Source organism: Aristolochia californica, unplaced genomic scaffold, assembly GCF_029961685.1.
Source record: "Aristolochia californica isolate CCGP_79_NKW_82.1479 unplaced genomic scaffold, dmAriCali1.0.hap1 SCAF_4, whole genome shotgun sequence".
Classification (NCBI taxonomy): Eukaryota; Viridiplantae; Streptophyta; class Magnoliopsida; order Piperales; family Aristolochiaceae; genus Aristolochia; species Aristolochia californica.
Window position 1 is genome coordinate 44,126,126 of NW_027182103.1, and position 25,281 is coordinate 44,151,406.

A 25,281-nucleotide genomic window follows, 5' to 3' on the forward strand; every position below is an offset into this window, starting at 1 on the left:
GAGAAGCGGCTCTTATCACAGTCGGCGGTGAGACCCACCCACTACTAAAGAATTATATTGGTAATACAATTTCATTTAAATGCTCACGGTAAGATCCGATGTTCGATGCAGTGGGAATAGAGTCGTGACTCCTCCCTGTTTCGTTTCGTAAAGCGGATTTCTAATGAGACGAAAGTCTTTGGAGAAGATGGCAGAGATAAAGCAGTGACCGGAGGGGTGTATCACACATGGAGTCTTAATTACGAATTAGGAAGCTAGGGTTTGGTAATTATCGAGAAGACGCGAGCGTTTAATTGGCGATCCCATCGATCGGCGGCCACGGGCTCCATGAATTAAGTTGATAATTATGTACGAGTCAGTTAATGCACGCACGACCCAACCTCCCCTGTGTTCTCGTCTCAACGCCTTTCCATTCTCTGAGTTTCTTTCCTTTTTTTTTTCTGACGTTACGAGCATATTTCAGACCGTCCATTCAGTTCTCCCAGAGCCCAGGAACCGTCATAAGTAAACATAAAATGGCTTCTAATGAAGTCAGTAAAACGAACTCGCAGGTTTCTTCTATCTTTATTTAACACTGTTTATGCATTTTAAAGCATGAGAAAGAAGAACCTTAGCAGGAAACTGCCCCTATTAACGTGGGGGCTCAAGTGTTGGAGTTCTACAGTTGCACAGAAAATACGATGCACACAACCTTTAGAGACAACAAAGCTCACCAAATTCAATCTCTGAAATTAAATTGAAGATTGCATTAGCATTTAGAATTGCACAGAAGCAAAAAACAACATGCTTTATTCCGCTAAGAGGGCAATGATAGTGAACAAGGCTCTTGCCAGGATCCATTCTGAAGTTAAGCAGCTGTTGGTTCTTTAATCACCTCATCACCCAGGAAGCTACCCAGCTAGGTACCCTAACCTAAGGACATTCCCCATATTAAGGATGTTTTGTATCCTTCCAGTAAACAATTGAAGAGAAAACTCATGGTGTCCACTGCTTTCAAACTTCATCAAGGCATATTACCTTTCATACCTGCAACTACCTGCAAATAAAAACAAAAAATAAACGTAAGAGATTAGTAAAATTGAATTTAACGCTTTAATGAGCTTTAAAATCTTACTTTTCATAAAAGAATATAATCATTGTGACACAACTTAATATGTTTAGGATGCAAATATCAATGGACCAGGACCAGTAGAAAAAAAGAGGTCTAAAGAAAGGATATGCAGAGAGCATGAGTAAGTGTAAGTTACATCACTTAAGACAGGTGGTGGAACTTGCTTGGACGATTCCATGGAATCCAGTATAGGTCTGACAACAGCTGGAAGGAACAGGCATGACAAATACAAATGAAAAAAATATAGTCGGACAGATTTTCATGTATATTCAGAAAACTCAGTGAAGATTAAACCTAATGCTTAGACAGCTTTATGGTCTCTCTTAAATCAATATTGGTGTCAAGTAGTATAATTCGTGCCATTTCAAACTTTCTGATATGGTCATGCTAACAATACAGTTAGACTGAAAAGCATAACTACTAAACTGATAACATTTGAAAAGGGAGAATGAAATCATCAAGCAATAAAATGTTTAGTCCATTGTCAAGTCAAAATCATAAGCGTCAATTATATCAAGAGCAAATCAGCATCATTGGGAAAAAATCGACAGAAACACTAGACACAAGTTAACAAAGCCACAAGCCTGGCATATTAGAAGAAAACTAAAACAAATAAGTGTTATAAAAAAATTCTACCAATTCAATGCCTAACAGTACAAGAACCACCATATCCAAAGTGTGTATTCCCCTTGTTTTTCTTTATCTATTGACCATTTAGATAAAATTTCGAGGAGCATTATCTGCATGATTGTTGACTTCTAAATTTTAATATACTAATTCACAAAATGAAAAAAACACCATCAAGTAGTCACTAATTTGTTTGTTGGCATTTTTAACGATAGCCACATAACAGAATGCTTTCAATTAAAGTTGTATTTTGACAGTAAACCCCTTTCTCTGCATATACCGATCAAGTAAACAAATTTATTTAACAGAAAAAGTTGGTAAAAACAGGATCAATGACCAGGAGAACAAGTTAGAAATTGAACCCTAATATTTCCACTTCATTTCAAGGAGCATACGCTTTAAAAGGCTTGGTGAAAAGACATCAATGCCAAAAGCATCAACAGTTCTTTGTAATGCAACTCTTTTGTTAACATGCTCCATCTGTCTGAAATTCATTCTGTTCAGAGTAAGATAACTGTGAATGGAATGCCCTCCAAAAGCCAACTGGCAGTCTTAGGTATATTGCAATAGGAGATTGGCCAGTCCCTTCTCCAGCCCTCACCCTATATCCTGTTCCTCATTTAACATATATTTAAATTCAATCTCTGTTTCATTGGTTCAATGCTTCCATATTTTCCATTGAAGGGATCTTACAGCCAATTTGCAACTGCACCACTTCCCAAGTTTCAATATAAACACGAGTTCGGTCAACACTTGTCATTTTGAATCATAGATGCCTAATACCACCAGGCCAATCTCATTGCACAGACGCAAGTAATTATTCTCCCAGTAAAATCTAAAGAACAAAGAGTGTAAAATTCATTACCATCAAACGAAAAAACACAATAGTACTTCCGAAAGAAAGAATCCACCGCACTCGATCAAGAGAAAATAAAGCAAACGCCTTCAGCAAATAAAATTTCTCCTAATACTAACGCAAACAATTTTTACTAGTTCTTCTAATGTTTACCCAATTTCTTACACAAACACCAGCCAGTCATCTAAGAGTCCCAAGTTCGATACAGGCAGAAATTTCCCACAGTTGAAACAAAGAAATGCAGAGGAAGGGGGAGAAAAAAAGAGAGGAATATCCAGGTGGGCAAACACCCAGATTAAATGGGTAAAGATTTTGAGATGGAGAAATCAAATAAATGAGGTTGAGTGTTTTAGAGCAGTACCAACTCCGGCGATTAGGCACGATGCAGCAACGACGGGTTCTTGGACAACTAAGACCCTGAGCTTGTCCATCACCCCCATGTCTCCTTTGGCTCTTTACTTTGCGATTTGGTTCCTCTCTTCGTGGACCTCCGCAGCTGCTTTATGTGCTCCTCTTCGTTCAGCCCTCGAGGATACTTCAATGGCTATAAATCGCCAATTTCTTTTCTCTTGTTAACGTGCACAAATGTGCACGCAAGCCTGGGGTCTGGGCCTATGGGCCTACTATGGCTGGGTTTGGCGCGGACATGAACTGTGATCAATCGGTTAATGGCTGGTTAAATATAATGCTTTTTGAGTCTACCTAAAATATCTTCCCATTTTGGGGGTGGAGCCCAGGGGTGGCATCGAGCCGAGCCGAGCTTGAATAAATATTTCGAACTTGAACTCGTTCCAAGCTTAGGCTCGAGCCTAATAATTTTAACCAAGTTCGAGCCAAGCTTGATTTAAATATTTTGAACTCGAGCTCGGCTGACCCTAACCTCAAACCTAAAATTATAATCGAATTTGAGCTTAATAATTTTAACCGAGTTCGAGCTCGATCTCTAGTTGAGTTCGAGTTTAACATATATTTAATACTCTATATAAAATATATGTTAAATAAATTATATATAAAATTATGCATACATTTTAAAAAAAGAATGATAGGGGAGTTTCAGGATTGAATTTCAATAATGGATTAGAACGCACCAATATTAATACTTTTTTACTCCAAATGTTATCTAGCTTATTTTTTAATTTTTTAATCTGGCCATAAATTTACTATGGCCTCTTTAGTGCCCCTAGTTGAAAATTTATATTCTAGGAAAAAATAGAAATATTTTTCCTATGATACATATTTCCAAAAAAACCCTTTAAATAATATCCTATTACTATTAGTGACTTATTAGAAAATTACAAGAAATATTTTAAAATTTTCTTAGGAAAGTTAAATGGACCTCTTTTTGCCTATTTTAGGGAAATAAATAAAAATTAATAATCAATCTAATATATTACTATATTTATCGATAAATTTTTATCAAATAAAATTCCAAACACAAAATTGCTATGAAAATTGCCTCATGCTAAAAGTATTACAACATCAACTGTCAAATACTTATTCAAAAATTTTCTATATGGTTTTCTAGCTCATATTGGTAGGAAAATCTTACTTAGAAAATTATATGATTTTTTTAATAAAAATTTTCAATTAGAAAAATATTTTAAAAAATATGAAATACTAATAGTCCCTAAAGACTTATTTCTACAAAAAGGTATTTTCAATTTTTTCAGGAGCCATGAGGAAGAAAGTTTAAGATTTTTTTTTCACTTTATGATCTCTCACATGCGAAATCATCTTTGCGCGCGCAAGGGGGCGGGGAATTATGTCTCCCCTTGCTGGTTTTGGTTTTCCGTCGAGACGTGGAGCGACGCCGAGGGAAAAGCTTTCAGCGGCGCCGGCGATCATCGGGGATAACGACTACGACGGAGGCGGTGGCAACGGAAACAAATGCGAAGGTAGACGAGGGAGAAGAAATTGAGTGGCGGCCACAGAATCAACGACGACGGAAAGGCAAAGGCGGTCGACGAGGCAATTGTCGACGGCAACAGAGGCGGCCACAGCAACGACCGGAGGGGCTCAGAGGTGATGAGGGGAGGAAGAATTTTTCCCCCCTCGCTCTGCTCGGCGCTCCGGTCCTGACTCCCCTGAATCCCGCGCAGCTCGTTAAATTAATAAGCTGACTCATGAGCTTTTTGATCCGAACCTTGATTCGATCAAGCTTGGCTCGTTAATTTAAATGAGTCAATCCCAGATCTCGAACTTCACTCGAGATTCGGGTATACCGAATCAAACCGAGCCACTTGCCAGCCGGCTCAATTCTAAGCCACCCCTAGGTGGAGGGACCAACACAACCCTAGTATTGTATAATTTGGAGTTGTAGAGTCAACATGGTTAAAGGACGAGATGATCTTCAACCACATAATGCCCTTCAACACTTGAAGTCGTTAGTGGAGCGCAGATGAAGCTTCATCTCGATGCAGGGGATGAAGGGTCCTTCATCTCCATGGTTTAATTTCAATCATGTGGAAGAAAACCCTTTTTGATCTTCTTCGAATTGAAGGACGGCCGACGCTCGTATTTTTCCCTCTCTCTCCTCGCACCCCCCCATCGCGCATCGTCATTTTTCTTTTTTCTTCCTCTCTCCCGCGCTCCCTTCCCTCTCTCGTCTCCCTGCGCCCCTGACGTTGATCTCGACCACCATCTCAGTTCCCTCTCGTCTCCGGCCTCAACTCTTGGTCTTCTCTCGGCCTCGCCCTCTCTCTCGCACCCCCTCTCTCGTCTCCGTGACTCCCTCTCTTCTCTCGGACTCGCTCTCTCTCGCTTCTCTCTCTCTATTCCCTCCCGACCTCCCTTTCTTCTCTGTCTTCTCCCTCTCTTCTCCCTTTCGGCCTCCCACTCCCTTCTCTCTCTGGCTAGTCTCCTTTCCCCCGAAAATACCTCCCAATTTGGGTGCGCCTCCAATTACCTCGCATCTCCTGAGACTGTTGGTGAGTTGCCACAGAATCACAGTGCAGGTGACAAATCCCAACCCGGATGCGATCGTGGCCATGGCTTGTTCCTCGGAGCAGGAATTTCTACCTCAGTACAGGGCGAGACTCTACCAATTCCCTCGGTCTAGTAATTTCTGGGATCGCAAAATCGCTTCCAGAGTTGGAGAAAAACTAGGTTTCCATCTCGTGGAAATCGGACTCTGCGACGTTGAAATCAATGTCGAAGAGGAGCTCTCCAGGCCGATGCATCAAAGAAAGAGTGTCATCTCTTTGTTTGATTCCGTCAAAAGATCCGGTGTTCGAGTTTCCAGCACCGAGAAATTGCAAATTTGAAGAAATTTAGGCATAGGGGATGATCCGATAATTTCCTGTTCTGGAATTGTTTAACTAAATCTTGTATTTTATGCTTCTACCATCTATGATTTTTTTGAGCATGAAAGAGCAACATATTTTCTAGCGAAAAAAGGAAAAAATAAGAAGAAAATTAGAAATCCTTCCTCGATGAATCTCTCGCTTCCGAGCTTTACTGGTTATTTTAATGCTTATGTGAAAGTGACTTCAATTTTTTTTTCATTCGCCTCACACCATTAAGTAGGCTCAAGTACGAGGAATCGAATCAAGCAACAACATTTCTTACATGGAAACAAGGCTCATAGATGCTCCTGATACCTGCAGAGAAATTCTGGTGGGAACAAGGTCACAAGCAAGTTCAACCACAGGAACCTACTTATTGTTGTGGGCATTAAAACTTGTCATTTGTTTCTGGGTCTCAACTATGCCATGTTTGTAACTTGACACCATTTTAATGGAGACCGTGTTTAAGAGATTGAACTCTATTTACTGGTTTGACATTTCGATTATTGACAACGGGAGACGGAGAGACGATTTCTTGAGTGAAACACCTCTGGGATTAGGGATGGCAGTGGTGAACCACAAAACCCGTCCCGACCCGATTTACTTGCGGAATAGGTTGATTCAGTCCAGTATATACTAACAGAGTTCAGATATGCTATGTCAAAATATATTATATATTATTAATTAATACAATGCAAATCTATCTTATGTTATTAATATAATATTTTTTATTTACTCTATTGTATTAGCGATTTAATAGTGGTAATTAAAATATTGTTAACTCAAACACTTTGGTTTAATTAGTTTATTTTTATAATTATTAAAATCAATAATTTTAAATTTCTAAGATGAAGATGAAGATGAAGTTGTCTACACTAACACCCTATTTCAAAGATTTCGAAGATGAAGTTGTCCACACTAACATCTATTTCGAATATGAAGATCATGTAGATACATAAGATGAAGATAAAGATCAATTTTTATTTTGTTGACTAACCCCCCCTTAGTCTTTATGAGAGATGCCAACGCCGACAAGGTGCACAGACAAAGGGACAATAACATTAGGATAGTTAATCAACATAAATCAGGAGAAGAAGTTCATCCTGATTATTTAGATAATTCACTAGAACCCCTTAATGGTGCACCACTGTCCGCTTCAAGTGAATGAAACATGTAATTAGGATGAAGCCGCCCAAGGCATAAGTAGTGGAATCAAGAATCTGTAGTATATATGAGTTATCCACTTGAAGTTGACGTGACACATCTCTTCCTCCCGAATTTTTTTCTTCTTCTCCCCCGCTCTCTTCTCCCTTTCTCCCTCCACCCTCTCTCTCCCTCTCGGGCTCCTTCTTTCTCCCTCTCTCTTCTTCCTCTCCCTTCTCCCTCTCGGGGATCACACATATATAAGGAAGGCCGAGGAAAATGAAGGATAGATGAAGGAAGAGGGAGGGATGTCTAGCCTCCTATCGTTTAGATCTAGTTGTCTATGTCCAGGCAATACAGAAACATTCGGAAATCTCTGACGACAACAGTAAAATTTAAAGGGAGAGAAGAAAAGAAGAGAAAGTGGAGGGGCGAAAATCGCCAGTGGAACTTGTCGGAGATGGGAGAGGAGGTAATGAAGAAGAATATTAAGTTAAAAAATACCATGGATCTGTTTTTTTTCCTTTCCATGGAAGGGAGCAACGAGTCGGGGACTCGCTTGATTCTTACACACTGAACCCCCCACCCCACCTACACAGGGAACACAAAAAATGTAAATAACTATTAACATAACACCACAAACACTAATTGGACTATTGCCGTTGATTAGGCAACTTAGTTACTAAAATGGTAATTTTCATTATCAAGTATGTTTTTTAATTTTTAATTATATATATTATTAATAATCTATCTTGTATTTTTACAATAAACTGCAATCATTAATTAATATAATATTTTATTTAATTAATTAGTATATTAATATATTTTAATTTGATATTAAATTACTTATTAGTGTAATAAATCATATTTATTTTGGCTAATTTGGTGTTTAGGTATATATGTTCTATTTAAATATATAAGTTACCCATTCTCTTATTTTGGTTATATTTTTCATTATGAGTATTAACACTAAAAATTATTTTTCGGTGTACTTGAACTCGTCCATACTAAAACCCCAACTTGAATTAAAAATAGTTGTAACCCCCCGGGAAGAAAAATCAAACAATGGGATGCAAGCAAGTAGTTCAATTATAATCACATGGCCAATGTTGGACCAATCTGTACGTTATTGGGATCCATCAGACGCTCCCTATGTTCAAACCCAATTGACAGGTATGAATGCAGGTTTCATACCTTACATTAAATTTATGGGCATTGCATTGCATGCGTCGAGGTAGGTAAATTGTCAATCGGAAACTATCAGAATCCTGACGTGAACCCCAATTTTCTATAGCCAACTACTACTCTGGTTTTAGGTAAGAACTAACTCAATATCAGTACTAGAAGTAGAACCTAATGGAGAGTATCAATGAAGATTTACAGGTATCTGGGAGTCCCATTATCAATCGAGGGGGCCCTAGCACCGGGCATCGGCAGAGTTGTTGAGATGGACCTGACTTTCAGACGGACTTGGGGCTCAAACCCGAACCGAACTCCAGCCACTGCAGGAAGAACTGTAGATAGATTAGAGAGAGAGAGAGAGAAGTCACGGGAAAAGAGAGAAGCTGATCATTTAGAATTCTTCAAAGAGATGTAAACCAAAATAAAGACTGCAACGCGACAACAACCGGGAAAAGGGTTTTCTTTTTCTTTTCGTAAGACGTATGTTTGATGAATTGATTCAAAAGACCCCACTCCAATCCCACCTATTGCAATCATGGAGTGAACCATACAGGAGAAGGAAGACTTTTTTGTTCAAAAAATTGCTCCGGATTCCCGACCTACCGACGTGCCTCTGTTCATGATTTTGTCCCTTCGACGCTCAGCACAGTCAACTGTAAACACTCCCCCCCTTCCACTTCTATCTTTTCTCTCTTCGTATCACCACTCCAGTTCGACAAATGGACGAACCTATCTCTGTCTCTAAGCTATTAAAAAGCGTTCATGGAACTTTATTGCCTTTGATTTCCTGATTGCCCTTTTCTCTCCACAACGTTGGATATTTAGTTCACTGGGTTCTGTAATTGCTACTTGGACGTTTCTAGAATGTACTTGCAGTGAATGGGAAGAGGGTTTGTGACAAAGGCTGCAGGAAGAAACCGAAAGCAGGTTCGCCTTCTTCTTCTTGTAGCTTTTGTGTAAGAATGGAATATCTTGTTATTTTGTTGTTTTTACTCATTTTTGGGATGGGCTTAGGACCCAATTTCAAACTTACCAATATTTGGGATAGGGAAAGAGGGTTTCTTATTCTTTATTGATTGGAGGAGAGCTAATCGCAGTTTCTTATTCCTTTTCTTCCTCCATACCGCAACTTTCAGCTTTAAATGGTTTTTCTGTCCATTAGGAGGAGAAAAGACTGCTGCTATTTCAGCGTCTCCTCCCCCAGCGCCTCCGTATTCTGAAGTTAAGGTTCATGGTTTTGTACTACGGGGGTTTATGTTAGGCAGGAAGAGGTCATTTTCAGCTCTCCTTTTTCGTCTTTCCATTTCTAGTTCTGCTCTGAGCGTGGAAGTTTTTTGAGTATGTTTGGATCGTGAAGTAGGTTTTTGCTGCAGTTGCAGGAAAAGAAAAGCCAACTTAACTCTCAGACGAAAACATGTCTTCATCTTCTTCTGGCTCTATACCCCAAGAAGCATCTACATATGATGAACTCTCCATGCATCAGAGCATGATTTTCTCAGACAGTCTTATGGTAATCAGCTTGATCCTTCTATTTCTGCTTTCTGTTTATAATTCTAAACCGGGTCTTAATTGTTCCATAAACAACTTTCTCGGAAAAGACGTTTTTCTTGTTTTCATTTTCTGAAGTAACGCTTTCATAAGCATCAACTGTCTTATTCTTCCTGAACCGATGGAGCTGCTTACCCACAACGCGAAGCTGCTCTGAATTCGACGAACTGGAGTCTGGAGGCATCTTGTTTGTGTCATTTAAATCCAGCGGAATTTTTATCTACGATGGAAAAGAACGGTTTCTTTCCTTGAATTGACGCTATAATTTGGGAATTTACAGGATTTGAAGAATTTGAGGGCACAACTTTACTCTGCAGCTGAGTATTTTGAACTCTCTTACTCCAATGACGAGCAGAAACAGATGTATGCTTCATCAATTTGATTCTGAATGGCGAGTAGTCATTCATCCTTCAAATAAATTATCAATCCTTCCATTTCCTGAAATTTATTTTTTCCTCTTTTCCCATGTAGAGTGGTCAACACACTGAAAGATTATACCGTTCAAGCTCTTGTTAATACTGTGGATCATTTAGGTTCAGTGACATACAAGGTAAATGGCATATTAGATGATAAAGTTGACGAGGTTTCAGGATCTGAACTCAGGGTCTCTTGCGTTGAACAGGTACTTCAATTTTTTTTATTTTTTTTCTGCAAGCTTTGATATTCATATGTAAATTCTCTGTAAAGGCCTAATGATTTTGCTACTAGAACAATTAACTGTTTGTTTGCCTCTTGTAGAGACTTCGGACCTGCCAACACTACATAGACAGCCAGGGTCTTAACCAGCAATCTCTGGTGATCACTGCACCTAAGTTTCATAAGCGCTATATTTTACCAGGCAAGTTACTCTCCTCCAAAATAAGATAAGTCTCTGCTGAAACAACCCAATGTTTCTTGTGTAACCTGACAAGAGGCTGATGGGTTCTGATTTTTTTTCTTATTTCTTTAATAGAGAAATCCATGAATGGCTCTGCTCATACAGTACCTAAATTTCAAGATATTACCCAAGATGATGCAGATGACTGGCATGTTCTGCGTAGTGGTAGGCTCATAACTTTCTAGTGAAGAAATCTTGTAATATTATGGTGATTTTATCGTTTTTTATGTGTTTTGGGTCTCTTGTTGCAGCACTTCGATCTACAATTAGAGAACCGCCTCCATCTTCTGTCAGGTAAATGAATCATTCTCATAGAATCTGAGACATTTGTTAGTTTTTTTTTTTTTCTGGGTAATTTAGCTTTGTTTTCTTAAAGAGACATGTTTACTTTCTGGTCTCGTGCAGGAAATCACGTTCTCCATCACCTTCCCCTGTACCCAGATCATTTGCTTTCACAGGTTTGCTAATACTTAACAGAACTATGGGTGTCGATTTGTCTTTGCTCATGCATCCAAACTCCTTGTTTTGTGTAACCTGATAAAAATTTGATGTTCCAGAGAAAAGATCAGTATCACCATTGCCCACTTCCCGTCCTCTAGCTCGTTCTGGATCTCTTACTAGTAGATCAACTTCTCCAAACCCAGTTAATTCTGGAAGACGGGTAACCTAATCTCACATAACTAATTCGTTTTATTCAGCTGTGAACTTCAATCAAGTCTCCAGCTATAGCTAGCTCATGTTTTTTTTATCATTTCTCGACGTGCAGTATCCTACAATGACACGAAAATCAGCATCTATGAGACTCCCGGCAGAGAAGGATGGTAAAAAAGAGAGAGATCCAACACCAAGTAGAAGTAAGCGGCTCCTCAAAGCCTTGCTTAGCCGACGCAAGTTGAAAGATGATCCAATGCTGTACAGTTACTTGGACGAGTATTAGCCCCCCTCCCCCAAAAAACAAGAAAAAGAAAAAAAAAAAACGAAGCTGCTCGCAAATTTATACAATGTCAAATGATCTTTGTTATTTTAGTATATCATGGTGACTTGTTGCTGGATGATCTTCTTTGTATCGCTAAACCATAACAGTTTTCACAAGCTGAGTAGTCCTGAAAAGGGTAACTTCACAGCTGAGTAATAGATTATTATTCACTCGCGGATGAATGAGGAGGTAGCAGATGACCTTTTACTGTCATTTAATTTGTAAAATAAAACTTCGTAACCGGTATTAGACAATCAATGGAGATCCTTGGGTATTTCTCTGCCAGTGAACTTTCGTCAAGAGGAGCAGAAAAATTCCCAAAACAGTTCTCATGGTGGCTCTGTTACAGATATAAGAACTATCAATCATCATACTGCAGCGATACGGCCTACCTATAGTAACAGGAATTCAATTACTGGATGCAAGATACGAAGTTCTAACAATGTGAATATCAACAAAATTGCACAGAGAGAACACTGCTCTCGGAAGAAGAGAATATTTGAAATACCAAAATCATATATTAATGAATAGAGATCATAGCGTTTCTAAGCTGCAAGAAAACACCTAAACTAGTCCCTTTCGATTGAGTGAGAACCAGAGAATTAACTGGTCCAACTCGCATTCAAAAGAGGAGTTAAAATAGACGGAGTTGCAGACCCGTGCTTGCAGTTCCCACCGGAAACCCATTCATCAGGGAGCAACAGTGGTTGGAGATGCCGCCGAAGCTCTTACGTAGAAACCAAAGTGCTACGCGTAAATCCCCCGGCAAGTTATATGAATTTAAATTTACTGTAAGCAGTGAGCCCAGATAAATAAATGAAATTAAGTGAAATTTAAAGTAAATATAAATTCAAACAGAATTAAGATTAATTAGGAAAGTATCCAAGAGGTTTCCTAATGCGATACTACTATTCCTGATCTCAAACGGATTCCTTTTCTAAAGCGGAACTTTCTTATTAGAGGATTCCAATTCTTTCCCCAGTTCGAAGTCCGACTACTGAGATGCTGAGGAAAACCTACATATAATTGAGCCAGGCTACTCTCTTTCACTGTCACTGTTTTATTTCGTTCGTTTGATACTTCCTGCAGAGAGCGTTCGAGAAGAAGAGTGAGAGAGTGGGAGATGGTTCGTAGAAGGGAAGAAACGCAGCGCAGAAAGGGCACGGAGGAAGACTTATTGGAGTTTCTTGAAAAGAAGAAGCTTAAGCAAGAAGAGGAAGATAGGGAACCAGAGAAAGAGGTGTTGGAAGCACTAGGGCGGCACTTTGGTGAGTTTACAGTGCCCATATGGCTGGGAGACAAGAAAGCTACGAAGACGGACGTGCACCCACATCACCAAAGGTTCTTCTTCCTGCATTCCATGATTGAGAAGCTCAAACCTCACTTGAAGGCGTGGGAGAAGGGAGAGATTGAACCCGATGGCAGTCCGGGCATCCTCGTCTCGATTATGGATCCGCAGTGCAGTGTGTGGGAGCTCAGGTTGAAGAAGTGGGCTAGTCTCCAACAGTTCGCTTTACTTCAGGGTTGGAAGCAGTTGGTGCAAGCAAACCAGTTGAAAGAAGGACAACTTGTTGGTGTATGGGCATACCGCCATGGCCCCAATAAGAAGCTCGGCTTCATCATTCAACACGTCAGTTCTTGAAAAAAGGGAGGTATTATTCCTCTTATTCTGCAAATATGTAGTTTTTCTTTTGTGACGACGGCAAATACCAAATTGTAAGCCAAGTTTTAAAGTAGGAAGGAACATTGTTCAGGTTAGGGTTCGTATGTTATCACATTCAGACTTGTTCGTATGAAATATATTAATAAAATCCCATACTGTTTGTTCTTCGTGATTTCTTAACCTATTCAACCAGATTGATTTTGGGGATTATTCCACGTCCATCACCCCTTGATTCATGTGCTCTAATTACAATTTTAAAAATAAAAAACAAGAAACGCTCTCTTGCGCCTACGCCAACAGTTTCCTCTGGATCTGGGGATCTTCAGTCTGGCTGAGGAACATTCACTGACGAAGGTTAAGAAATCAAATTCGTAGTACGTGATGCTCTTGCGTATCGTCCGATACATTTAAGTTACGTCGTTTTTTAATCATATACTAATTATGGGCCAGACAGTACGGACGACAATCGTTATATATTTGTCTGTACAATTCGAAAGCCCAATTTGTAGGAGGCATCTTGCTCATCTCGAGTATATTCGACGAAACATGCGTTGCGCAGCCTTCATAGCAGAGAAATATGCGGTAGCATATCCACACACCATCTTCTTCTCCATTTCTCGTTAGCGAGCTCTTCCCTGTAAAGAAACGAAAGCAGGGAACGCAAGGAGGATACCAGGCAAGCTTCTTCTCTCAAGCTTTGCTCTTGTGACTTTTTTTCGTTTTTACAGCATGTCTGCGACTTCTTGACTCCGTTTCTGTTTGGGATGGTGAAACCTGTATTGTGCAGTTTTCCACCAAAGAAAACGGGTAGATTTTATGCTTTCTGCGCTCTTTTTTATCACGTCAGTGTGCGCCTAACTTCGCTTACGGTTCTTCCTGTTCGCGCTATGCAACTGCCTGGGTAGAATTGCATGGTCACGTTAAGAGGGCCAGTTATCTCAGGCGCGATAAGAGAGTGCCTTGATCAAAATCTACGAAGAAAAAGAGTGCTCAATCTGCATACCTTATATTGAAAATTTGGGTTGTCTATAAACTTTATGATTCAGCTGATCCCACTCTAGCTGGCTTGAAACGTCTCAGGATTCTAATTAGGTGCCCCAAAACCATCATTAAGATACCAATCAAGTATAAGAAACACTTGGCTAGTATGGCAATTATACATGTAAAATAACCTTCACCACACCTCTTTAGGGAAACTGATAATCCTGCCACCTGCCGATCTACAACAAAAAAACAATTAAGTCATTGATTGATTCAGAAAAAGTATTCCCAGACTAAAATGAAACAAGATTTCAGCATCATTGTCATCATACCAACTCCATCGCCATGCAAATTTGACCAGTCCTGTAGACTTATTTTTGCCTCTGATGCTCGAATTAAACCACTAAGAGCTTGATTGACCTGAAAGTTTCTCAGCAGAACTAAGTAAAATTCCCTAGTTGTCATTAGTAAAGTGCAGATTGGAAATTTTTCTCAATAAAAATATCTACAGAAGCATAAAAATGTTTGTAAAAGCACCGCTTAGATTACAGTTTAGAAAATCGACCAAATTCATGTCCACACCAGGTCTAACATTGGTCATTGGTGTGAAAATGTGTTCTTCTCAGGGATAGGTTAAGTTGAAGATTTGTCATTGAGTATTCAATCATATGTCAGATCCTACGGTTCATGACCTTCAAAGAGATAGTTTTATACCTCCAAGTCAACACCCTCCCAGCAACCCACTAAAAAGAGAAAAAAGGGAAAGAAAAAAAGGAATGGCAGAGAGTTGTTTTTTTCAGTGTTTAAGCAAAGTGTACTACATAAAACAAAAATACAAAGGATAAATTGAACAGTTAAAAAAAATTAAAATGGATCCAAAAAATTTCCACCTAATCCAAAAACACTTCCAATATGAAAAAGACTTGAGCTTCCTGATCTTGATATGGCAAAAATAAAATCTCTATACCTCCTCAGGTCTCTCATGGCTCACAAGATGTGCTCCCTTTAGTTCGACCATCCTAGCAGCAGGTTGTAGTTTTTCTGCAACTTTTCGTGCATGACATAACCGTGCAATTATGTCATACCTGCATAGTCACAATTTTGGCATCAGCCCTTCCACAACTTTGGGAATACAAACAAAATATAGCAAATTTATGGTGGATAATTCGTCAAAGACAGAGAATAGATACTACTAAAGAGCTAAATATTAACTGTACTGCCTTTTTTCATCATCTTGGGACCAACCACATTTTCTTTTGGAGATTACATCATACTATTTCAAAGAAATGGTTCTGCAACTCAGTTAGCACTATTACTCAAATGGGCTTGGAATGACTTAGAAGCAATGGAAATTTTTTCATTGACTCAATCACTCCTAGACCTTATTGAAAATTTGACATTAGTCCTTAACAGGCTATCACAAAATGTACTGGAGCTTTTGTGACCTGGGACAAATGAGTTGCTGGATCTTGTATGTACAATCATGTATGATTGATTAGTTCCAAAATTCAGATGAATAAACAACAACGTTCCATTTCTGAAACCTTGAAGCAGCAGATGAGATCGTGAATATCTATAGTCAATGTGGTGATCATAACATAATACACTGATGTTTATTCAAAGTGTGCTTAAAAGCTTAATCGGAGGAAATTAACCAAAGACCATTCACATTGGAAGCTAACCTTCCATGAATGACAGAAATAGGAAATCCAGTAGAACGAATTGCTTCCAGTTCTTTGGGTGACAGACTGTGGGTCCAACATGCATTAATTTGACCTTCAAAGCCATTATTAGATTGCATTCCACTGGATGATATAGCTTTAACATATTCCTGCAAGGACAATTAATATGTTTAATACATTAGTTTTACATGCAGAAGAGTAATGGGTACATCATATGCTGGAATGCTAAACCTTTTTTTTTTTTGTGCAAAATCTTAGAATAAGCATGGTTCTCTTTGTTCATGAAAAAAGAGGTGATGGAGGCAATTACAAATGGGATACGACATAGTTAGTATTAACCAATTGGAGTTGAGAGTTTAACGGTTGCAAAGGTTGAGGAACAAAACCTCAGGTGATCCAATCAATATCTTTAGCTGTGATACAATAAGAGATGCATGTTTTACTGAGTTTGATGTTGTTCCTCACATTGTAAAGAATTTTCCTTCTGGTGTCAGAGCCAACATATTCATCAAGATATTCCTGTTCACATAACAAAATAGAAAAGCAATGAGGAGATTGGTGCTTAATTATTTCATTTTTCTTTTCTGACAGATTGAAAAGAACTTTGCTACATGGTCGCTTGCACTGGTCACAGCTCAGGAGCTGCAAGTCTAGATTAATTACAGTGTGATGAATAACTGATCCAGAAAAGAAAGATCTTAGTTTCGTTGCAGTAATTGTACTGCAGAACTCAGTTTCATTGGCCAACTCACAAATTGGTTTCCTGCCATAAGAAAGCCCATTTTTGTACTTCACCAGGTGGATCTTAGAGGGAGGAAGAAGAAGATAATAATACAAGATAAAAAACAGAAGGGATGATTCCTACTTATATCAATCAATAGATGAATTAAAATCATGAAATAAAATATAAAAATACATGTAGAATAGACCGTATTTAAAAAAAAAACACAGTAACACTTTATCACGTGTTTCTGTAAAAACCAGGACAGGAAACTTAGTTCACTATGATCATATCCCACTATTCTTTATTTCTTGGTTCAATATCGCCATACTTTTTCCAAGATGTAAAAATAAAATAAAATTTGAAAAAAAAAAGTAGTTGACCTTCGAATAGTGAGTATCCAAGTCAACTGCAGCCCTTTGCTCAGGTGTCTTGGCTCTTATAAACCGGATGAGAATAGAAATCATTTGCCTGTCAATCTGCAAGACAAAAATCATGTTCAATATATGCTCAATCCATCAAACATTCATCCTATTTCATTCACTTATACATAAAAAAAAAAAAAAAAAAAAAAAAGAGGTTACAAAATAAATTAAAAATATTTCTGTAACATCAGAAACTATCTGCAATCATCAGTGTGATTACTTATTTAAACTCTATAAACAAGTTGTCTATTTCCATTCGTGACAGTGAGCTTTAAAAAAAGTGGAAGGCCAAAAACCAAAGAAAAAAAAGCAGCAGAACTACAGCATGAATAGGTAAATCTCCAAATATGAGATCAGCAAATAGGCACCAGCTACCTGCCATGACAACGTTCTACACAGGTAAGTACCTTGAGTGAGTTTCCTCCAACACCAGGCAAGAAAAGAAAAAGTTCTTTTCGCATTAAAGGAGACTGCACAAATAAATTCCTTATAATCAATGAGCCTCTGAATTTAGAGATAAGAAAGCCACTGATGGGTGCCGACCAGAAACCATATCAGGGGAATGAACATTTTTTTTCTCACAAGTTGGATCCAGAATTTTTTCACCATGTGACTTCCTCACTTAAAAAGATGATCAAGCTTTGAACCTACAACGTACAAATCACATTGCAGAAAAGAAGAAATATTGATTTCTACATGATGCCTAGAAGATACCTTTGGGAAACATTCAAAACCTCCTCCAGTTGCATTTAGTAAAGCCAATGACGATATTCTCTCAGGGACCATTGCAGCTAACTTGCAAGATATCATAGCACCTGTTCTCACAGAAAGCGGAATCAAAACAGAGAATGTCGAATACTGCTGAACTTTCCCGAAACCAATAATTAAAACCTTTGGTTCAATCAAAATAGGGAAACTTAACTGGCTATGTACAAAAAAATGGAAAACAAAGATCTTAAAATGGAAAGGAAAAATCAGAACTTGAGCTCACCCATGGAATGCCCCACAACGTGGGCTTTGATCCAACCTAAATGATCCATTAGAGCCAATGCGTCCTGAGCCATGATGGTGGTTCTGCAAGGCATTCAACACGGTGATATTGATTTAATTGGCAGCAACTAGAAGCAATAAAACCATCCTGGATGAAGCCACAAAGACACAATCGCACTGCTAGAGAGAATTCAGTCTATCTGCTACACAACAAGTTTGTGATTCTGTGAACTTTGTCTAATTGCAGAATTGGGAGTATTATACTCTTTCATTTAGGACCTTTTCAGAATTCAAGACAATTCAACTAATTGCCTAATATCTCAATCACAACAACAAAAGCAGCTAAAATTAAATCCATTTGCACAACAGAAAAGCTGATTACTTTCCACAACAGTAAACTTTTTTTTTTTTTTTTTTTGCCGAAGACTCGAAGACCAGCACGTGACAATTAATAAAAATTTCCCGAGGGAAAACGAGACATACTCGAAGTTTCCATAAGCCAAATAAAAGAGAGAAAATAGAAATTTTCGCAGACGGAACAAAAAACTTACGTATACTCAGATTTCTTTAACGGAATGGAGCTCCGACCCATTCCACGATTATCAAAGGAGCATACCTCAACGCCATCTTCTTCCTCATTCAGGTCATCGGCACAACCACTTCTAACATCTTCATTTGGTTCATCGGTTCCCACCAAACCTTTTAACTGCGGAACCCAGGAGTCATGCGTACCAGCTAGACCTGGAATTCATTCATAGCATAAGCATGAAAATTTGACCAAAAAACCCCGCGGAAGGAAGAACAACAACAAATAAACCTGTAATGAAGAGAACTTTGGTCCTCCCGCGACCATAAATCTGATAAAAAATCCTAATTCCATTATCAGAGGCCGATCTCTCCCCTCCAGCACCTTGCTGACATCTGCTAACGTCGCAAAAAGGCATTTCTGCTCTCAGAGAGCGATCCCACAAAATGCTATCGTTCTCAAGCTTTTCCGAACCTTCTGACTAACGATCTAAAGAGAAAAACGGAGAAAAGGCGCGAAAAGTCGAAGCCACCACGATCGAGCATAAAGGAGGCCGGACCCGGTGGTAGACGTGGAAGATAATGGTTAGGAATGGTCCAACAAAAGGACGATGGAGTCAACTTCCGGAATCTAGAGGGGGGGTTAGTGAGAGGGATTTAGTCGGCGTGGCCGGTCGCGTTATCCAAATATATGTAATTAAAAAAACAGGCTAAAAGCTGATAATAATCGGAATAACGGATTGAGGTGGAATCGTGGATTCTTTTCGCGACGTTTGGAAAAAAAGTTGCTGTCTTCGCCGCAAGAGTTTTTATTTTAGGCTTTGAGAGTAAAACAGGTTTGATCAAAGTGGATGCATTCATTAATTGAACCTACTGACCTTGTCAAAGGAAAGAAATATGAAGCATACAAACAACTTTTCCAGCAAGCCTTATGAATCCGATCCAGGGGCGCTAAGGCTGCACTAATAAGTAGAAAGTTGAAAGTAGAAAGTGCATAAAAAAATTGGCATTAATGAACTTTTTCATGGTCCAATCCAGCTCCAAACTTCCGTCGAATCTTCTGTAAACAATTACAACTTATGTACATTAACATAGCCATGCATGTCAATTCTTATATACAGAAAACAGAAATCTGAACAGTAAATGTGGGAATCCCTAATCCCCAATTCTGATCTTCTTAGAACCATTACAAACTCTGTATGAGAGAAATATACGTAGGGCCACCTTTGTACCAGAGAGAGACGAAGCACAGAACCCCCAAGACATGACCTAGAAACTAGGAAAAAGCCACCCCAATGTCCAACCCAAAAGCAGTCCCGCCCCAACAAGACCCAAACCAACAGCAAAGGCAAGTGCATACCTACCAATATCATATTTCTGTGGCCTCATCTTTCTCCTAGTTCCCTTACGTCCTCCCTTCCTTTGTTTAACCTTGGGAGGCATCCATGGTAAGACAGGAAAGAGAGCAGAGATCTGATGATCCTTGCTCTTCAGCTGGAGGTACAGGGTCTCTAACTGTAAGAGCTGCAGCCACTGCTTGCATGCAAAAAGTTGTGACGTTTGTGTGAAGAATAGCTTCACAATGTGCTCCTTCTCGGTGTAGGCCAGCTGGGCAGCCCTCTCTGCTTCTCTTGCTCTAGTCTGGGAGTGGCGAAGAGCTTCCAACAGTTGAGCTTTGCTTGGATCACTTTCTGTGGTATACATATTTTTCACTGGATCCTTGTTGGTGCTACTATTGTAACTGTCACTGATAGCATTGGAAGATACGAGCAAATAATCAATATGATAAACACGATACATACAGATGTAGTAGAAAGTAGATCACCAATGGTTGCAGGTGGTCCACCATGTGAGCTGAGTGGAATCCACATAAAAGCTAAAGTAATGGACGTGAGTGAATTGATGTTTAAAAGAACCAGAAGGGAAATTTCTAAATAAGGTCATATAATACAGGAGGTGTAACTAATCCATAAAAAAAAAAGCGACAATTAAGGTTCTATAATTTGAAGTTGTTTTCATGCACTTAAAATTGTTTTGCTATACCTCTCCCAAAACATTATAATCCGTAAGTTTCTTCTCTAACACCGGAATTTCAAGCACGCCGAAAAATAATGAAAAAAATAAATAAAAGCACCTGCTAAGTTTTTCTGAATCTTTGAGTGAATGGGCCACCTCATGATATGAGAAATTCTTTTGATCAATACTCTTAGAATCAGTCTTAAGCTCTGAACAATCAACTGAACTGCAGAGTTCGCCACACACCTTTTGATGCAAAGAAGAACAGAAAATTTCATCACAATGGAAACACTCAAGACCAGTCAACGGGCCCCAACTAACATTCATCTTCTGGGGTCGTGGAAGATCACAATTCTCTACATGTTCCAGTGATTTTTGTGCCACCAAAGAAGCCAACTCGTCTTTATCAGCTGTTCGCCACCAAGGTTCTACTTTGTCACCTCCCGTCCATGCAGTTTCCGCATCTGAAAAACACTTTTCAGGACTGTTTGACAGTAAGAGATCTATGGGCTCCCAATCCATCATTTCCTCTTCGAGGTAATGAAGTTCACCTATACCAGTCTTATCATTGAGTGGCTGCCGTGGCCTACAATTCATTGCTTTCAGAGGCTGCACTCCTGCTTCAGTTATCCAAGCTGCCGGGTCTCCCTTGCTTAGTCTAAAATGAGAATCTACACTATATTTGGAAGTGGGGACTTCAGGCCAATCTCTCATAGTTTTGAGCTCAGCATCTGCCACATTTAGTTGTTCATTTCCAACATCTTTCTGGTATGTAAAATTGGGCTGAAGCTGTAGCCACCATTTTGTGTCAGGCGGTAAGTTGGAGTGTGCAGTATTCCAGTTAAGTGGCATAAAATTGGAGATAGGAATGTCAGGCCCACATGGTGCATCTCCATTAGACTCTGGTCTTGATGATGAAGACGAGCAGCAGGCCAACTTTGGAGCTCTTTTAGCATCTTCTTGGACAAAGCAACGGTTTGCAGTACGTTGCCATGCAGCTCTTGCTTCTGCTGCTGCCATTAATTTTCTCTGTCTCTAAGGCATCTACACAGAGAGAAGCATGTCAGACATAATGATAAAGCACAAAGAAACCCCTTCCAAGAACAAGTAAATGATATCTAAAAAGTGAAAGAAAAAAAAATCTTCAAATAGAAAACCTAAAAAGAGAAAAGTATCAGGAGCATATCTCTCCAGTTGAATAACTCATGGATCATATCATAAAGAAAAATCATACGGAGGGAGTGTTTTGTTGTCAATAAATGAAATGCAAATTCCCTACTCTAAAGGTAATAAGCAATATAATGCAGCCAGACAGCAGAACTGCACTTGCAGCATATACTAGTTAAAGATCATCGACAAGCGACTGATAGGTTTAACTTGAGAGTGTGGAATTGCCTTGTCCCATTGATATGAAAGTAAACATCTCTTAGTAGCCATTCATAGTTGTAGCTCTACCTGGTTTGCATCATCTTCTGAACTTACACATGCCTATGGCCTAGATAAAAAAAATTATGTTTCAAAGTTCTCCATGGTTTATTGAGACTTCCAATGGGTAGCCAACAATTTATCAAATATGGAATTCCGTTTTACAAATTCTACAGAAATCCATCTCATCTCTTGTATGTTAACTTCAGTTGTTAGAAGAGCTTCTTCAAGTCTTTCCTCACAAGCTCCATCCATCCCAATTTGGTCATTTCTTACAGCTCGCTATCCATCTATTTGATAGGGTACAACCTAAGGTGATAAATAATAGAAATGAGAAAATGAAACTTTGATCTAATAGTACAAGACATGCTCCACAAATGGATATAGCTCACATTTAATATTTCAATCCATTTCAGGGCATCAAAACAACACTTTATCATGCATTAACATCAAATCAAGAAGAGTTGCCTGGATACCATGCATTTTGTACATTCTCTTTACTGAACAGCATAACCGACAAACTTGAACTTGAAGGTAGTGACATCATAGCACCAATGATCCTTCACCAAGCTTAGTTTCCGATCACAGCGGAAGTTACGCTCACCATGGCCCTTCATAGAGGTTCTCATTGTCGCTAATGTATCTAGCAAATATAATCAACCAAGTTCTTAACCAAATATCCAGTGAACTGAACCAAGATGGATAGGCTTAGACATTAGATGGTGCTTAACTAACTTTTTTCATTCATTCCACAGAATACAGCAAACCAAGAGTACGTAAAATTTGACAGCATTGGTGTGGAAAAGTGTTCAACAAACACCAGAACACAGAGAGACTATAAAACATTTGAAGCTTACTTTAGTAGAATCCCGGTATTGCAGATGAAGGTCGAAAATAAAACTTTGACTAAGAGAAATTCATGGTAACAATTTGTCTCCAAAAAGCCACCCTTCCACCAACAAGAGAAACTGGTTGGTCCTTTCAGATGAAAATTAGCAACTGAAGAAAGCACACTAAAACCAATCTAAAAGTGCAAAGGGAAAATATTATAAAATACTCACTCTTTAGTTGGATGTGGATTTACCTGTAGGTTTCTTCCTTCACTGGAAAGGAAGTGTTCAAGATTTCAAAACTAGACATTTTTCTATGGTAGATTGGTCACTGCTTGATATTTGAGATTAAAGAAACACGTAAACAGCAGGGGCCATAAACAGGTTATAATAGGACAGGGAAAAACTTCTAAGATATTTTTAGATTATTGTCTTTTGCCCACTTCATTAATAATCGGCAGAAGTGACATTTACCACTAAATACTTTAAGTGAAAGAAAATTAAGGCCATTGCAGAAATGATATGATGAAGCTTTTAGGAACTAGATCAACCCAATTTAACTCGAAAAGAAGTCAATGCAGTGAAACACTATAAAGAGCAGATAATCATTTCAAGCCAGTGGAAGATACCAATAGAACTAAATTAATGAGTAAATCCAGGTTTGCCAACAGCCACGTCGTAGGTTGCTCTACCAGTGTATAACAAGTGAAACACAAGTAGCATTCAAGCGCAGGAAACTAACAATCAGCAAGCAACAAAGTTTTGCTGAAATAACAGAAATTGAATCCAATATGCTCACTCCATAAAAAAATTTCCACAGACAGATTAACCAAGCGATACCAGCAAAAACCCAAGAGAAAAAAAAAGTGTTAATGCATACTATCCCAAGCCAGGCAAACACAAGTTAAGAAAAAAAAAAAAAAAAAAGGCTCTCGGGAAGCAAAAAATAATGCACAACAGTTACCATCCAAAGAGAGTTACTTCGTTCACATATTCATCTAAAGCCCTCAGCATAACCAGGTAGAGAATTCACGATAATAAATTAAAATAAATGATTTTTTCAATCATACAACAAAGTTTTAAAATCAATACCATCGTTAGCAAACCTCTTTATAAAGAAATTCCTACGGTAAAAAAACGCTGAACAACTGAAGCTTTCTCGAAACATGCATAATCAACAAAACCCATCTGACAGATCAAAAAAATCCCATGACTTCCACATATAATCACCTTAATTGTTCGCTGATACACAACATCCATTCAACCGCAGAAATACAGAAAGAAGAAAACAGTAAAGCTCAAGAAGAAATCGCCGTCGACCGCAACAAAACATCGTGAGCAGAGAGTACCTGCTACAAAGAGAGAGAATCGGATAAACAAAATCCACGGAACATCGGAATTTATTAGAGTGAGCTGATCACAGCGGTTCCACTGACGCGATTTCTATTTGAGATCCAAGACGAACGAATCCAGAAGAAGAGAGAGAGAGAGAGAGAGAGCTAGACGAGTCAGATCATTAAAGTCAGAGACTCAAACAATTCCATTTTCCGTTTTTTTTAGTTTGTTTCTTTTCGAAGGCTGGTCCCAGTTTTTTGCACCCCGGTGTGCTCCATTTTCCAGAAGCGAATTTCCCCAACTAGCCCTGTTGCTTAGCCGAAAAGATCTCTCAGCCTCCTTGTTCACACTGGAATCTTACTACGAGATCTTTTCTATTTCACTTTTATTTCTATCCTTGTGCTCCCCGATACTGTGTCCAATACGACTTCTAAGTTCTAAGTTCCAACTTGTAAGGTACACCTATCAATGGATCACGATAGAAGACAACAATGGCATAAATCTTGCAATACTAAAAAAGCAGAGGAAACATGCTTGGCGATTTCAGATGAAACAAGCACACTTACATTTACCAGTAGACCACTGAAAGAGGAAAACCCGGGGTTAATACGACTTCAGAGTTCTAAGCTCTGAATTCTAACTTCGAAGCTTCATCTCCATTGATAAAATGGATCAGTATAGAAGACAATAATGGCAGAGATCTGGTAAACTAAAGAAGCAGAGGAAAGCATGCTTGGCGCTTTCCGATCAAACAGCAGTACTTATATTTACCAGTAGCCCACTAAAAGAGGAAAACCCAGGGTCGGGCAAGGGGGGTTCTAGCAAAAGACACAAAAAAAATAAACGTCCGTTTCGCAGTTGAAAAGGGAGGGCATGGAAGTCATCTAAGGGGGCAAGAAGAGAAAAACGAAGTAATAAACTGACAGACAAGTGGTGGGCCCCGCATGTAACGTGGAACGCGGGTGAAGAGCCCACCTGGCCGCGATGACACGACACTATGAAGTAAAAATGGTATTTTTGAATTTTCTGTAGAGAGTAAAAGTAAAAACTGATAAAGAAAAGTAATATTAAAGCAAGTAACTTT

General features: G+C 38.9%; 4 protein-coding genes and 1 long non-coding RNA gene across 15 annotated transcripts; 2 read left to right on the plus strand and 3 right to left on the minus strand.

Moving 5' to 3' along the window:
• Positions 1 to 709: 709 nt before the first annotated feature.
• Positions 710 to 3,124, minus strand: LOC137963934 (uncharacterized). 2 transcript variants are annotated; one of them, XR_011115261.1, is made up of 3 exons: positions 2,956 to 3,124; positions 1,248 to 1,315; positions 710 to 1,036 (listed from the first exon to the last, which is right to left on the minus strand). It is a non-coding gene; the product is annotated as an uncharacterized lncRNA (long non-coding RNA). The 2 variants fall into 2 exon arrangements; XR_011115260.1 differs by lacking the exon at positions 2,956 to 3,124 and having other exon boundaries at positions 1,248 to 1,330.
• A 5,694-nt stretch (positions 3,125 to 8,818) lies between these two features.
• Positions 8,819 to 11,683, plus strand: LOC137962759 (protein ABIL3-like). 4 transcript variants are annotated; one of them, XM_068809810.1, is made up of 11 exons: positions 8,819 to 9,130; positions 9,340 to 9,474; positions 9,577 to 9,713; positions 10,032 to 10,114; positions 10,223 to 10,373; positions 10,490 to 10,589; positions 10,704 to 10,793; positions 10,880 to 10,922; positions 11,034 to 11,086; positions 11,186 to 11,289; positions 11,395 to 11,683. In XM_068809810.1, the coding sequence occupies exons 3-11, from the start codon at positions 9,618 to 9,620 to the stop codon at positions 11,563 to 11,565; spliced, it is 891 nt and encodes a 296-aa protein (XP_068665911.1). In that variant the 5' UTR covers positions 8,819 to 9,130; positions 9,340 to 9,474; positions 9,577 to 9,617; the 3' UTR covers positions 11,566 to 11,683. The 4 variants fall into 4 exon arrangements, with proteins under 4 accessions (XP_068665911.1, XP_068665910.1, XP_068665913.1 ...); XM_068809809.1 differs by having other exon boundaries at positions 9,366 to 9,474; XM_068809812.1 differs by having other exon boundaries at positions 9,366 to 9,474; positions 9,583 to 9,713.
• A 1,044-nt stretch (positions 11,684 to 12,727) lies between these two features.
• On the plus strand, positions 12,728 to 13,246 carry LOC137963421 (B3 domain-containing protein At3g25182-like). The gene has a single exon (XM_068810543.1). The coding sequence runs from the start codon at positions 12,728 to 12,730 to the stop codon at positions 13,244 to 13,246; it is 519 nt and encodes a 172-aa protein (XP_068666644.1).
• Positions 13,247 to 13,764: 518 nt separating this feature from the next.
• LOC137962676 (uncharacterized) lies at positions 13,765 to 19,520 on the minus strand. Of its 3 annotated transcripts, XM_068809683.1 has the most exons (12): positions 18,884 to 19,520; positions 18,618 to 18,807; positions 18,068 to 18,150; positions 17,791 to 17,891; positions 17,035 to 17,130; positions 16,396 to 16,449; positions 15,931 to 16,079; positions 15,216 to 15,333; positions 14,581 to 14,668; positions 14,451 to 14,487; positions 14,271 to 14,351; positions 13,765 to 14,164 (listed from the first exon to the last, which is right to left on the minus strand). In XM_068809683.1, the coding sequence occupies exons 1-11, from the start codon at positions 19,008 to 19,010 to the stop codon at positions 14,303 to 14,305; spliced, it is 1,092 nt and encodes a 363-aa protein (XP_068665784.1). In that variant the 5' UTR covers positions 19,011 to 19,520; the 3' UTR covers positions 13,765 to 14,164; positions 14,271 to 14,302. The 3 variants fall into 3 exon arrangements, with proteins under 3 accessions (XP_068665784.1, XP_068665782.1, XP_068665785.1); XM_068809681.1 differs by having other exon boundaries at positions 14,271 to 14,487; positions 18,884 to 19,519; XM_068809684.1 differs by having other exon boundaries at positions 14,271 to 14,487; positions 19,470 to 19,491.
• Positions 19,521 to 19,594: 74 nt separating this feature from the next.
• On the minus strand, positions 19,595 to 24,805 carry LOC137962753 (uncharacterized). 5 transcript variants are annotated; one of them, XM_068809799.1, is made up of 4 exons: positions 24,212 to 24,370; positions 22,509 to 22,675; positions 20,726 to 21,651; positions 19,595 to 20,338 (listed from the first exon to the last, which is right to left on the minus strand). In XM_068809799.1, the coding sequence occupies exons 3-4, from the start codon at positions 21,625 to 21,627 to the stop codon at positions 19,861 to 19,863; spliced, it is 1,380 nt and encodes a 459-aa protein (XP_068665900.1). In that variant the 5' UTR covers positions 21,628 to 21,651; positions 22,509 to 22,675; positions 24,212 to 24,370; the 3' UTR covers positions 19,595 to 19,860. The 5 variants fall into 5 exon arrangements, with proteins under 5 accessions (XP_068665900.1, XP_068665899.1, XP_068665902.1 ...); XM_068809798.1 differs by having other exon boundaries at positions 24,093 to 24,370; XM_068809801.1 differs by lacking the exons at positions 22,509 to 22,675; positions 24,212 to 24,370 and adding an exon at positions 24,764 to 24,805.
• Between the last annotated feature and the right edge of the window lie 476 nt (positions 24,806 to 25,281).

Excerpts from the sequence above, each read along its gene's own strand:
- LOC137962759 (XM_068809810.1), top strand. The coding sequence starts at position 9,618 with ATGTCTTCATCTTCTTCTGGCTCTATACCCCAAGAAGCATCTACATAT. Across the intron at positions 9,714-10,031 it reads TTTTCTCAGACAGTCTTATG|GATTTGAAGAATTTGAGGGC; the intron begins GTAATCAGCTTG and ends GGGAATTTACAG. Across the intron at positions 10,374-10,489 it reads GGGTCTCTTGCGTTGAACAG|AGACTTCGGACCTGCCAACA; the intron begins GTACTTCAATTT and ends TGCCTCTTGTAG.
- LOC137963421 (XM_068810543.1), top strand. The coding sequence starts at position 12,728 with ATGGTTCGTAGAAGGGAAGAAACGCAGCGCAGAAAGGGCACGGAGGAA.
- LOC137962676 (XM_068809681.1), bottom strand. The coding sequence starts at position 19,010 with ATGCCTTTTTGCGACGTTAGCAGATGTCAGCAAGGTGCTGGAGGGGAG. Across the intron at positions 16,080-16,395 it reads GAAGGAAAATTCTTTACAAT|GAATATGTTAAAGCTATATC; the intron begins GTGAGGAACAAC and ends TTGTCCTTGCAG. Across the intron at positions 14,669-15,215 it reads GCCATGAGAGACCTGAGGAG|GTCAATCAAGCTCTTAGTGG; the intron begins GTATAGAGATTT and ends AGAAACTTTCAG.
- LOC137962753 (XM_068809801.1), bottom strand. The coding sequence starts at position 21,627 with ATGGCAGCAGCAGAAGCAAGAGCTGCATGGCAACGTACTGCAAACCGT. Across the intron at positions 20,339-20,725 it reads GATTCAGAAAAACTTAGCAG|TGACAGTTACAATAGTAGCA; the intron begins GTGCTTTTATTT and ends CAATGCTATCAG.